The sequence below is a fragment of the Ylistrum balloti genome, unplaced genomic scaffold (assembly GCF_031769215.1).
Source record: "Ylistrum balloti isolate Yb309-2 unplaced genomic scaffold, AGI_CSIRO_Ybal_v1 Utg370390, whole genome shotgun sequence".
Lineage (NCBI taxonomy): Eukaryota > Metazoa > Mollusca > Bivalvia > Pectinida > Pectinidae > Ylistrum > Ylistrum balloti.
Window position 1 is genome coordinate 73,629 of NW_026782270.1, and position 13,702 is coordinate 87,330.

The 13,702-nt window shown below is 37.6% G+C and overlaps 1 protein-coding gene across 1 annotated transcript; it reads right to left on the bottom strand.

Annotated features, from left to right (window-relative positions):
* Positions 1–208: 208 nt before the first annotated feature.
* Positions 209–13,451, bottom strand: LOC132554293 (zinc finger protein 76-like). Its single transcript, XM_060218598.1, has 8 exons — positions 13,425–13,451; positions 9,205–9,970; positions 8,865–9,060; positions 7,372–7,541; positions 6,865–6,954; positions 5,930–6,091; positions 5,565–5,681; positions 209–1,060 (listed from the first exon to the last, which is right to left on the bottom strand). Exons 2-8 carry the CDS (start codon positions 9,935–9,937, stop codon positions 750–752), a joined length of 1,779 nt encoding a protein of 592 aa, XP_060074581.1. The 5' UTR covers positions 9,938–9,970; positions 13,425–13,451; the 3' UTR covers positions 209–749.
* Positions 13,452–13,702: the final 251 nt, after the last annotated feature.

A 13,702-nucleotide genomic window follows, 5' to 3' on the forward strand; every position in this document is an offset into this window, starting at 1 on the left:
ATAGTGCATGTAATTCTAATGCTCTATATGCCAACTGAACTATCACAACTCCCTTAATTTTCTAGAATATATTGACATATTTCCTCAGCTTATTCAGGCACAGGATACTATAAAATTCAGAAAAAATCACCAACAGTATGTCTGAGAGTAGCTCCATGACTGTTAAAAAAAATTTCTAGAAAAAAGCGAAAGAAACTGAAAACATAAGTAAATGTTCATAGTCTGCTTTTTAATTTCAAAAGTCAACAATCAGAGGTTCATATCTGGTAGCAAAACAACAGATAAATATGAAGTGATGTATTTCATACTAAATTTCATATACCGGTAAACAGAATACTGCAAGTACTGCCTATATTCTAAATGAACAATGAAATTCACATTTCAAGGAATTAATACCAGCCCCGATTATGAAAAAAAAATTTGATATCAAAATGTTTATGTACTTCAAACTAGAGAAAAATAACATCACTCTCAAGACCAAAGTATATTGCCAGCTATAAACAGTTCAAATCATGCATATTGTTTACTCTTTTCACAACAGATAGTATATGACACACAGCCTTGAAAATGTATATAAACATGTCTTCTTTTTTCCTTCAGTTTCACAGAAATGAAATGGAATCATGAAAAGAGTTTTTTACAGTTTTCTAATTCCCATCATCTCCTTGTTGACTAGTTCTCGCTTCCAATTTCATAATTTCATGACAAACTGTTTCCTTGTCTTCTACAAAGTCTGCCTCATTTTCTAATTAAGTAACATGTTGATCTACTGCTGTACTACTGATTGACGATGGAGTCACTTGAGTTGATATTTCCATTTTACCACTAGAAGTTGTTTCCGTGATGTTGTGGGATATTCCCTCATTCACAAGATCTGAGTGTAAAAATTCGCTGTCATACACAATTTCCTCACGGCCATGTGGATCATGAAAGTCGGTTGTCATGGACACCATCATTTGAGGCTGTGCTACAACTACTACATTAGCAGACCCATGTGCCATCATGTTCTCATCTGTCATGGTCCCTACATTGGCTGCAGCATCACCAGACTGGAACACATCTGAAACAATAACAGATTCCTAAGTTCACCAGACTGGAACACATCTGAAACAATAACAGATTCCAAAGTTCACCAGACTGGAACACATCTGAAACAATAACAGATTCCAAAGTTCACCAGACTGGAACACATCTGAAACAATAACAGATTCCGAAGTTCACCAGACTGGAACACACCTGAAATAATAACAGATTCCAAAGTTCACCAGACTGGAACACATCTGAAACAATAACAGATTCCGAAGTTCACCAGACTGGAACACACCTGAAATAATAACAGATTCCAAAGTTCACCAGACTGGAACACATCTGAAACAATAACAGATTCCGAAGTTTACCAGACTGGAACACATCTGAAACAATAACAGATTCCGAAGTTCACGAAACTGGAACACATCTGAAACAATAACAGATTCCAAAGTTCACCAGACTGGAACACATCTGAAACAATAACAGATTCCAAAGTTCACCAGACTGGAACACATCTGAAACAATAACAGATTCCTAAGTTCACCAGACTGGAACACACCTGAAATAATAACAGATTCCAAAGTTCACCAGACTGGAACACATCTGAAACAATAACAGATTCCGAAGTTCACCAGACTGGAACACATCTGAAACAATAACAGATTCCGAAGTTCACCAGACTGGAACACATCTGAAATAATAACAGATTCCTAAGTTCACTAGATTGGAACACATCTGAAACAATAACAGATTCCTAAGTTCACCAGACTGGAACACATCTGAAACAATAACAGATTCCAAAGTTCACCAGACTGGAACACATCTGAAACAATAACAGATTCCAAAGTTCACCAGACTGGAACACATCTGAAACAATAACAGATTCCTAAGTTCACCAGACGGGAACACACCTGAAATAATTACAGATTCCAAAGTTCACCAGACTGGAACACATCTGAAACAATAACAGATTCCGAAGTTCACCAGACTGGAACACACCTGAAATAATAACAGATTCCAAAGTTCACCAGACTGGAACACATCTGAAACAATAACAGATTCCAAAGTTCACCAGACTGGAACACATCTGAAACAATAACAGATTCCGAAGTTCACTAGATTGGAACACATCTGAAACAATAACAGATTACTAAGTTCACCAGACTGGAACACATCTGAAACAATAACAGATTCCAAAGTTCACCAGACTGGAACACACCTGAAACAATAACAGATTCCGAAGTTCACCAGACTGGAACACATCTGAAACAATAACAGATTCCGAAGTTCACCAGACTGGAATACATCTGAAACAATAACAGATTCCGAAGTCATAATCACAGGAAGTGATGTTTTTGACAAACTTGTAGATATCTCTTTTTCTAGACAACAATAAAATATGGTAAAAACTATATGCAAAATTAAGTTAAGGATCATAGACCTGAAACAATAAAGGTTTTTATACTTAGAAAAATGTGATAATATTTTAGATAAGGAAATCAGTCTATGATTACACATTCAGATTTCATGTATGAGCAGATAACAAAGAATAACAATACCAAGAATGCAGAATCTGAATCACGGAGACAATAAGAAGACCAGAAATAGATATTAGAGACTCAATAGGGAGTATGACCTCTTTTGACCCTCATTACTGTCCTGTAACGTCTGCATGCTCCTTATTAGTTGTGGTGACTGCCCTGTGGACTATATTACCATTTCTCTTGTAATACTGTCATAAGCTCTTAGTGGTGTTGTGAAGGTTTGGCAAGAACTAAAACCAAGCCCTGCAAAGACCTATCCAACAGCTCCCGTAAATAAGATAAATTAGATACTAGCTGCAAAATACCACTAGGCTAGGGAGAATTTCCCTTCAGCTTAGTTGTTTGAGCATCAGACTAGTAAGCCAGAGGTCTCAGGTTCAAATCCTAGTGTAGGCATTGAAATAAATAATGACCTCTGTGACATTGGCACCCACGGAGAGACAGGAATAATACTTAGCATTGTTCCATAGACATCGCTGAAACCCCTGGAAACTCCAGGACAAGATCTTTCAAGGAGAGGAAGTATGTAACCCTGATAAATACTAGCCAAAATATACTGCTTGGCTAGACAGAATTGACTAGAGAGAGTGTCTCTTTAATTCGAATGGTTGAGCTTAAGAGTAGTAAGCCAGTGGCCCAGGCTTTGAATCCAAGAGGAGGCACTGTAATGCATAATGACCTCTGTTACATGTAGAATCTCATCCCTGTTACAGGAATTGCATAGAGGTTTGTGAGAAAGTCATTACTAATCCCCCAATTTCTAAACCATCACTGACCAATTATCAAAGTTGTCAAGGTGGGCAAAACAGCAGTCTGCATAATGCTCACCCTGTGACCTCCATACCCTCCTTCCATCACAGAAGTCAATACAAATTGAAATTATCAAGAACAAACCTGTGATGACATGACAAATTGAAGATGATCATCGTAGAGTAACATCGTCCAGATCTTGACCAGTGTTGGACATTATTAAATATATTTGTCTGTTGATAGTGACTCTATAGCTTACTAAACACACTCTGAGAAACATTAAGCTATACAACCATACTTCTTCGAATTGGACCATCTTGGAGTAAACCTATGTCTCCTACAGCTTTCATATCACTTTAATGTCTTCACAAGATTGGTTGTGTTAGACTTCATGAAAACAAGTTAAACAAGAGGCCCAGAGGGCCTGTATCGCTCACCTGGATCCTTACGACCAACATTACTATATCTGTGCATATGTTCCACATTTAACACATTTGACCCCTGTGACCTTAACTATGGGTCAAGGTCATTTCTTTTACTTTCTTGGACTTCATAAAAGGAAATACTGGCCAAATATAATGATTCTAGGTTTTTTGATATTACAGAAGAAATTGTTTAAACATTTTAACACATTTGACTCCTGTGACCTTGAAGATTGGTTTCTACGTCTTACGGTTTTTTGAAAGAAGCCGCTTAAATTTTTGAACACATGTGACCTCTGTGACGTTGAATATGGGTCTGGGTAATTTTTTCGCAAATTTTGTTGGGCTTCATCAAAGGAACCTTCAAGCCAAATATAATGATTCTAGGCCTTTCAGTATTTTGGAAGAAGCCGTTTAAAGGTTTTAATATATTTGACCTCTGTGACCTTGAATATTGGTCAAGGTCATTTCTTTTTTGCAAACTTTGTTGGGCTTCATCAAAGAAACCTTCCAGCCAAATGTAATCATTCTGGGCCTTCTGGTATTTTGGAAGAAGTCATTTAAAGGTGTTAACACATTTGACCTATGTGACCTTGAATATGGATCAAGGTCATTTCTTTTTGCAAACTTCATTGGGCTTTATCAAAGGAACCTTTCAGCCAAATATAATAATTCTAGGCCTTCTGGTATTTTGGAAGAAGTCATTTAAAGATTTTTACACATTTGACCTCTGTGACCTTGAATATGGGTCAAGGCCATTTCTTTTTGCAAACTTCGTTGGGCTTTAAAGGAACCTTCCAGCCAAATATAATGATTCTAGACCTTCTGGTATTTTGGAAGAAGTCATTTAAAGGTATTAACACATTTGATCTCTGTGACCTTGAATATGGGTCAAGGTCATTTCTTTTTGCAAACTTCGTTGGGCTTTAAAGGAACCTTCCAGCCAAATATAATGATTCTAGGCATTCCGGTATTTTGGAAGAAGTCATTTAAAGGTATTAACACATTTGATCTCTGTGACCTTGAATGTGGGTCAAGGTCATTTCTTTTTGCAAACTTTGTTGGGCTTCATCAGAGGAACTTTCCAGCCAAATATGATAACTCTACGCCTATTGGTATTTCAGAAGAAGTTGTTTATATGAAAAGTTGATTCATGCAAGACAGACGGACGACGGACAGGCGCCTAGACGGACGGACAGACGCCGCGCTACGGCCAAAGTCCAAAATGTAAAAATTTAGCTAAGAATTTACAAAATTCAAATCAAAATTTTACCAGCAGTCATCAACCGTCCATTTTTTATACATCACCTAAATTCACTAGAGCCATACAATTTCAAACCATCAAAGTTTACTAAAATGGTACAAAACAACCTCATGATGCATGTTCATACATCCTTGTCAACACTTAGGCTATATATTGAAAAAGATGGGTGACATATTTTCATCTGAGATTATGGTAACAATGTATGATCCTTAACATTGTCCAGTAACTATACAGGATTCAAAATTTACAGTTTGATAATGATTAATTAACCTTCCAAGGCAATACAAATTGATTTCATTGCATGTTTCTTTGTTATTTTGGTGATGTAATTCTAACAATTTACATGTGTACCAGGAGCATAAGGATGCAATAAGTTTTCTCCCTAGATTTTACAGCAGCCTGTGCCTTCATCAAGATAAGTGTTAGTATATACCGGTAGTAGGAACACAACACACACTTTGTGTAGAAGAAACAGTTTTTTCTGCTTTAAAACAAAGAAAAAATTCACTGGGCTGGACATGGAAAAGTAGAGGTGTATAAACACTGTATTTTTACCTTCACTAAGTAGCATTTCATTAGCTATCGGTGGAAACTTTTCATCATGGTCTGCTGTTTGTGTTGTCACAGTTACTATGTGGTCACTCACTCCTTGGGAAAACACAAGTTGCAGTTCTAAATGGATAAAATTAAATAAATTCATTCATTCTTTATCATGTTGCTGGTAAATGTTGGTCTTCCCACAGATCCATCCTGTGATATTGCAAAGCTTATTCCATTTACAATGCTTAAATATTTCAAGTATGTGCTATATTACTTGTATCACATTTTGTAAAATTTCAGTGACTTTTAGATCTGATAACTTGGAGATCAAAACTTATGAATTTATGATTATTGTGGAACTGTTGACTCTCAACCTGTACCTTGATACTGTAATAGATCATCCTGGCCATTGTGAACAACAATAACATTCTTGACTCTGTCCTCTTCCTCCTCTGCCAACAGGTGCTTCTTCATGTGTACTGTCAGACTGCCACTCTGGGTGAAACATCGACCACACTTTTCACACTTGAAAGGTTTCTCACCTGTAGCCACAATCAATTTATTAATATCAAATATATTTACATATCACCATTCACTAACAATTGATGACTCTTAAGGCTAATGGATTTCTGTATGGATGCTATGTATGAAACCTCTTGTTAGTCTAACTGCTGAGCCTAAGTAATGAAAATTTTGTGAACTTCTCACATTATGCCCTAGAAACTCTCACAGGTAACAAAAGGAAAGCATTATTGACCGTCGCTTGTAGTGCATTTTGTTTTCTTGATCAGACTTTAAATAGAACATGCACAACTAGCTATCAAGGAGACCTACACATCAAGTTTCAGAAAAATATGTCTCGTTTCTTCTCAAGAAATAATGATAAAAATTTAAAATGTCAAAATCCAAGATGGCCACCTGTTGGTCATTTTGTTTTCCTGTTAAGATTAGAAATTGGATAGGCACAATAAGAGAGATACAAGTACTTCTTAAGAAATAGTGATGACAAGGATTGGGTACAGATGAATGATGGACCACAGAAGTAGAGCAATTTGAATGGCCCACCATTATCAGATGGTGGGTTAAAGAAACTTGAAACTACTAGTATTGCATATGTGAAAGTACCTATGTAGTCTATTATTGATGATTTGGCAAAATACGTAGATCAGTGTTTATCCCTTTAGTCATTTGACTAAAAATTGAAAACAACCCCCTTAAATTTTTAGGCACTTCTATCAAACTATACAGAAAACATCATTTAATCTGGGAAATATCCAATTTAGAAAATATCCAGTGCAAACCCTGTGTTTCTTACCAGTGTGTGTCAACACGTGTTTACGTAGACTTGAATACTCTGCAAATCTCTTCTCACATTTTTCATGGGAACAAACATATGGCCGCTCACCTAAATTCAAGAAGGCATTAATAACAAATTTGTGAATAAATAGTAATCTTTGACTGCCCATCCTTAAAACTAAACAGGGATCTACCTTGTTATTTAACCGACATTCAACGTGCAACATAAGATTGTGAATCTCATTAAAATTTTACTGCTATACAATGTTCTTATCCTTTAGGCCTCTACTAATCAATTTTGAGATAATTAAGTGTCTATAGTACATTTAATCTGATTCTTGTCATCTAATTACACAACAAACTCCATTTTCATTGTAACTAAATACACTACTATATCAATTCAAATAGAATCTTCATTCAAAAAGTTCTTTGGGTATCAAAAATAATTTCCTTAATCATGAACATTGGAGACTATACATCAGTGATTTTTTTTCCACTTTTGAAGATATCTTCTTACACTACATACCAGAATGAATCCTCTTGTGATTCTTGAGATTGCCTGATGTTGAGAATTCTTTATCACATTCATCACAGGGGAATGGTTTCTCTCCAGTGTGGACCCTTGTATGAACCTTCAGTCTCTGAGCAGTGTAGAACTTTTTATCACACATATTGCAGGAAAAGTTTCTTGCAGACCTGGCAACCACAAACACTATGTATCACAAAAACATAAATAAAAGGAACAGGGACTTACTGGAAAAGCCCCACTCCTTGATCTTTAAATTTTCAACTTATTCTGTTGAGTTATCTTGTAGACAAGCTTTTGTTAAAATGTGACCTTTGACCATTTTAACTTTGACCAATAAATAGCAAAATTCAATTGGAGGAGGAATTTGTTGTTGCTGAGTGTAATTTTGATCTCAAGGTAGATATCTCTGATGTGCTGAGGTTATCCCTACCCTACACTACCTCAGGTGAATGAATATCTCTGTATTGTGGTGCTCCCTACCGAACACAACTTCAGGTGAATATCTCTGTATTGTGGTGCTCCCTACCCTACACAACTTCAGGTGAACATCTCTGGTGTGCTGTGGTGCTCCTTACCCTACACAACCTATGGTGAACATCTCTGTATTGTGGTGCTCTCTACCCTACACAACCTCAGGTGAATATCTCTGTATTGTGGTGCTCCCTACCCTACACAACTTCAGGTGAACATCTATGGTGTGCTGTGGTGCTCCCTACCAAACACAACTTCAGGTGAACATCTCTGTATTGTGGTGCTCCCTATCCTACACAACCTTAGGTGAACATCTCTGTATTGTGGTGCTCCCTACCCTACACAACTTCAGGTGAACATCTCTGGTGTGCTGTGGTGCTCCCTACTGAACACAACTTCAGGTGAACATCTCTGTATTGTGGTGCTCCCTACCTTACACAACCTCAGGTGAACATCTCTGGTGTGCTGTGGTGCTCCCTACCCTACACAACCTTAGGTGAACATCTCTGGTGTGCTGTGGTGCTCCCTACCAAACACAACTTCAGGTGAATATCTCTGGTGTGCTGTGGTGCTCCCTACCCTACACAACCTCAGGTGAGCACCTCTGTATTGTGGTGCTCCCTACCCTACACAACCTCAGGTAAACATCTCTGGTCTGCTGCGATGCTCCCTATCCTACACAACCTCAGGTGTACATCTCTGTATTGTGGTGCTCCCTACCCTATACAGCCTCAGGTGAACATCTCTCTATTGTGGTGCTCCCTACCCTACACAACTTCAAGTGAATATCTGTGGTGTGTGCTGTGATGCTCCCTAACCAGCACAACTTCAGGTGAATCTCTGGTGTGTGCTGCTGTGATAGTTCATATTTCTCAAGAAGCGGACAAACAGACCAGTTTGTGCTGTCATGGTTTTGTTCTTGGGCCAGACATATATTTGTAAAACAAGTAATTACAAATTTTTAACTAGTATCAAGTAATTAACTAGCCTTTTCATTGCATGGTATAATGAGTACTTACATGTGGGTGAGTTTATGGTATTTTAGGTGGGCTGGCCAGGTAAATGTACGACCACATCCTTCATGCGTACATGTCAGTGAATTATCTCGACTGTGGTTTGTCTGATGGTTCCTCAGATGACCAACAGATGAAAAGTTGCGACCACATTTTTCTAACTTACACACAAACATCTTTTCTTCTTTATCTTCTTTGTCTCCTGTAGTGATGTAAAGATATGATGGAATACAAGGAGATATTTCCCTTTAACTTTATGTGTAAGGTATAAATTTTCATCTTACATATCGGTATATGTAGAAATTCAGGAAATGTCACACAACTCTGACAAAATTAATATACTTACCGGGACATTTCCCCTCCTTTTCCTTTTGAGAGGTATGGATCAACACTTTGTTGTTGGGGGCATTGTTGTTCCCCTGAACAGATGTGTGTGTTGTTGATGGCTGCTGTGGCAGGTTTTCTATCTGTCCTACATTCACCTGGTTGTGACCTTCATTCTGCCCTATCAACTGTTTGGCAATGTCCTGCTGTGTTTGAGCTACAAGATTCGCCTGAGCTATAGCATAAATGCTTGAAAGGTTGTTTTGAATATGATACATGTCTGATATCAGTGGATGATGCAGCACCAAGTTTGTCTCCATTGAGGTGTTAGTATTCTGATCTTGATTTAAGAATAACATGACAGGTGTTGGTCTGTTAACATTATTACTATAATTAGACAGTGTTTCCTGCCCATCAGCCATCATTAAATCACTCAGTGTATTTCCAGTTCCTGGCGGAATGGCATCGATCTTTGGAGTGGATTCAAATTTGTCTTTATTGGAAAGATATATGTAAGTACTTGGTGGCATTACAGATGTGTCTGAACGCTGGACATGAACTACCCTGGGTCCCTGGGGCTGATAAACCATCCCTGGCTCAGACAAAATAGACACTGCTTGTGTTGTCTGTGTATTGCTCAGTGAATGATCAATGCTGGTGGAGGTGTCAGTCACCCTACTAGAAGTATAAATTTTCAGAGCTTCATTTCCTGTCAAGTCCATCTTTGGGCGATTTATATTGCAGCACAAAGGCATCACATATTAATTCCATCTCTTTAATGCAATCACCTGTAAAAAGTAAAAACTATGTATTTTTGAAATGTGTTAATGGAATATTGATGCTGATCTCTAAGCAAAGTAGAATGTTGCTTGATTTTCTATCCACATTTGTCACATTAACACTTTTCAAAATAACCAGTTCTCTCAGTGATCATTTGTGCTATCATGATATTGAAGCCTGTGATAACTTATTTCTTATTGTCATTCTACTTAAAACAAAAGGCTCATTAGGCCTGTATCTCTCCTGTTTCTTTCATCTTGCATTTCAAAAAACATTTTTCTCTAGAGATGAGGAATTTTAAACCTTCCAACTAAACATTTAAAAGATACTTTCATCCAAGCAGAAAAAGAATAAGTTACACTCTTCCCTGAATTTCCCATATCTAGCTCGGCCCCTCTGCAGACCCTTCATTTACATAAAATTGAGTCAGTCCCCTTCACCCCAGAATATTTAAAACAAGAGGCCCATGGGCATTAACGGTCATCTGACATAAAATACAAGATTTCAAATTTTGAACTGATTTCACCTGGATTTAAGAATCAAGGGCACTCTGCCACCACCTTGAAAGTGGGTTAAGGTTACTCATTTCAACAAACTTTGTAAACCTTCATCTCAGCATGCTACAGGCCAAATATCATCACCCTGGGTGTTCTGGTTATTCAGAGAATGTTTATTCCAGGTTTTATACAAAGTTGACCCTTGTGACCTTGAAAAGGGATCAAGGTCATTTGTTTCAATTAAGAGGATTCTCCTGAACAGAGTCTTTGGTTAGAAGGCTGACAAATCTTCTGGACATCGGATCATTGAGGCAAAGAATGTTTCTGGGGTTTAAATAAGCGCACCCATCTTCTTTTCCATACAAAAGTATGGGGTGCAGTTATAGCAGCATGTGTGGCAATTAGGTCGAATACCGTGTTGTTTATAGATTATATAAGCCTTGAACAGCTGTATATACCTAGAAGGTCTTAGGTGCCAGAACAACACAGATCAGACAACCTTCAAATATAAGAACGACTACTTACTTCTGTTTTTGAACTCTGTTAATTTGCACAAAGATTTTTTTAGCAGCCAATGACGGACGAAGCATCATGACATTAAGGTTATCATGACTCTTCAGGTCAGATGAACTAAAAATTTATGAAAGAGATGATGTGCGGTAAGATGACATAAAATAATGGCGGCCATGTTGGATTTTGGACTGACTGGAAATTGACAAACTTTGGTCAGTGCCATGTCACGATCATTTCATGCAAGTTTTGGCTCAATCACACTGGTGGAACTTGAGAGGAAGTTGAAAAAGTGTTTTCAAGATGGCGGCCATCTTGGATTTTGGACCAACCCGAAAGTAACAAACTTTGGTCAGAACCATGTCACGATCATTTCAGGTAAGTTTCAGCTCAATGAGACATGTGGAACTACAGAAGAAGTTGAAAATGTAAATTGTTTACGACGGTCGCCGGATGACGCCAGACAAATATGATCGCAATAGGTCATCAGGCCCTTCGGATCAGATGACCTTATAAAAATTGGTCAAAATACCTTCTATTATATTGAACATCTGTATGTCTTATTGGGCTATGCCCTCAGCTCTCAGGAGGGCGAGACCTACGTTTCACACAAAATTGAGTTCCCTTCAACAAAAGCTGCTTTGAACTAAGTTTTAACCAAATTCTCACAATCCTATCACAAAGAAATTATAAGAATCAGCTAAACTTCCTCTTCCACACCCTGTCCCTCAGGCCTTAGGGGCCAAGATTTAGACTACCTCCACAAAACTTATTTCCTTGTCAGATACATTATACATAGCAGTCCATACTTTTGGTCTTGTATGGCACTTGCTATTTTGTTAACCAAACAGGAAAAGATAAATAAAAAAGGCTCATAAGGCCATAAGGTTAAGTTTGCTGGAATTGAATCATTTAAACTGAGGGAAAGTAATCAAAACACTTGTATCTCTTTCCTCGTAGTAGGCTCACTTCTCCTCCCAAAGGAATTTAGATGCACTGTTCGTACAAAACGAAGTTCTATCACCAGGGATGTCTTTATTATTACTGTCAAAATTAAAGATGGTTGTTTGTCAGCCATGTTGTTTTCTGGGATCAGTGAAAATGCAACCATGCGCAACAAGAGACGAAGGGGGACCTACACAAGAAATTTGAAAAAGACCCATCCTGTACTTTTCCAGAAATAGCAATAACAAACTAATACTGTCAAAATCCAAGACAGCTGCCTGCTGACCAAGTTGATTAACAAATCAGTCCAAAAATAAGACAATGCACAACTAGGGACATATGAAATTTGAAAAAGATCAATCCATTTCTTCTCCAGAAATAGCGACAACAGTAATTTTTTAAGGACAGATGGATGCCAGACCACAGACCCAAGTCAATTTGAATGGTCCACAACCTGCCTGACGATGGTGGGCTTAAAGATAAAGAAAATCCCCACCTACCAACCCTAACTTTGTTTAGGTAGCTAACAGAATGTTTTGTCTTTTTGTAATCAAATCCCTTAGTGCTGAACCAGCTGTCATTATAAATCATTATGTAACCCTGGTAAAATAATAGAACTTCCCTTTAGCTCAATTAGTTGAGCATCAGACTAGCATGCCAAGGTCCCGGGTTTGATTCCTAGCAGAAACACTGAAATACATAACGCCCTCCATTACATTGGGGTCCATGTACGGACAAGTACAAGTACCTCTGTAACCTCTGGGCACTTGAGGACAAGTTATTTCCTAGAGGGAGAGTATGTAACTCTGGTAAAATACTAGCCACAAAATACGGCTTCGTTAGAGGGAACTTCTCATTAGCTCAATCAGTCGAGTTTCACACTAGTAAGCCAGGGGTGCATTTGATTCCTAGAAATCGAAATCAATCAATGCTCTCTGTTTCAACTATTTTCTAGTATTTGATTTCAAAAAACATTTTGAGTAATATACAGTGGGAATGAGCTCAAGTTTTTCAACTTGTGTCCCGCCCTTTCCCTTTAAAGCTGGACTAAATATGTATTGACAAAATGATAACAAAGAGAGACAAATATAATTGATGTAATTTCATGTAAATCAGTTTTTCTAGTAGTTGTTATTTATATACTACTTGAATAAGCCCTCTCTAGATCCGACACATCAACCATCAAATTCCATCTCTCTCCTGACATTTATTTGGCCTAACTTCGCTCTTCTTGTTCATATTTTTTAACATTCTAAGTTGTTTTTTCTTCCCACAGCACAGACTTGGACAGTTGACAGTGTCTTCATGTTGAAATAGAAGAACTACTCCATTGTTGCCACAGTTCCGGAGTCGGTTATGTGACAGGACTATCTTTTTTTATATGTCACGTCTACAAATACATTTACTTTTTGAATAATTGTGAGTACCCATGCATTTTCCTATCATAACGGTACACAATATTTAAACAGCAGCAAACACGTCACGTTGAAACTCCCGCAAAAATACCTACCGAATATTATGGGCTGGAGTATTATGGTCTTCAGTCATTTTGAATTTTGGGCGCATGGATTTTAACATTTTTTTATGGAATTAAGTAACTTCAATCTTTATTACAAAGGTTAAAATTTAAAGAATCAAGAAAAAATGTTTTCAAATGGATGTTAGGAAAAATAACAGGTCAGAGACATTTCATTTTTAATTGAACATTTACATTTGCGAACTATGTTTTGTCATTGCACGCCATGATGTTTTATGCAAATTTTAAGACCCATCCAATTCGCTCCAGAA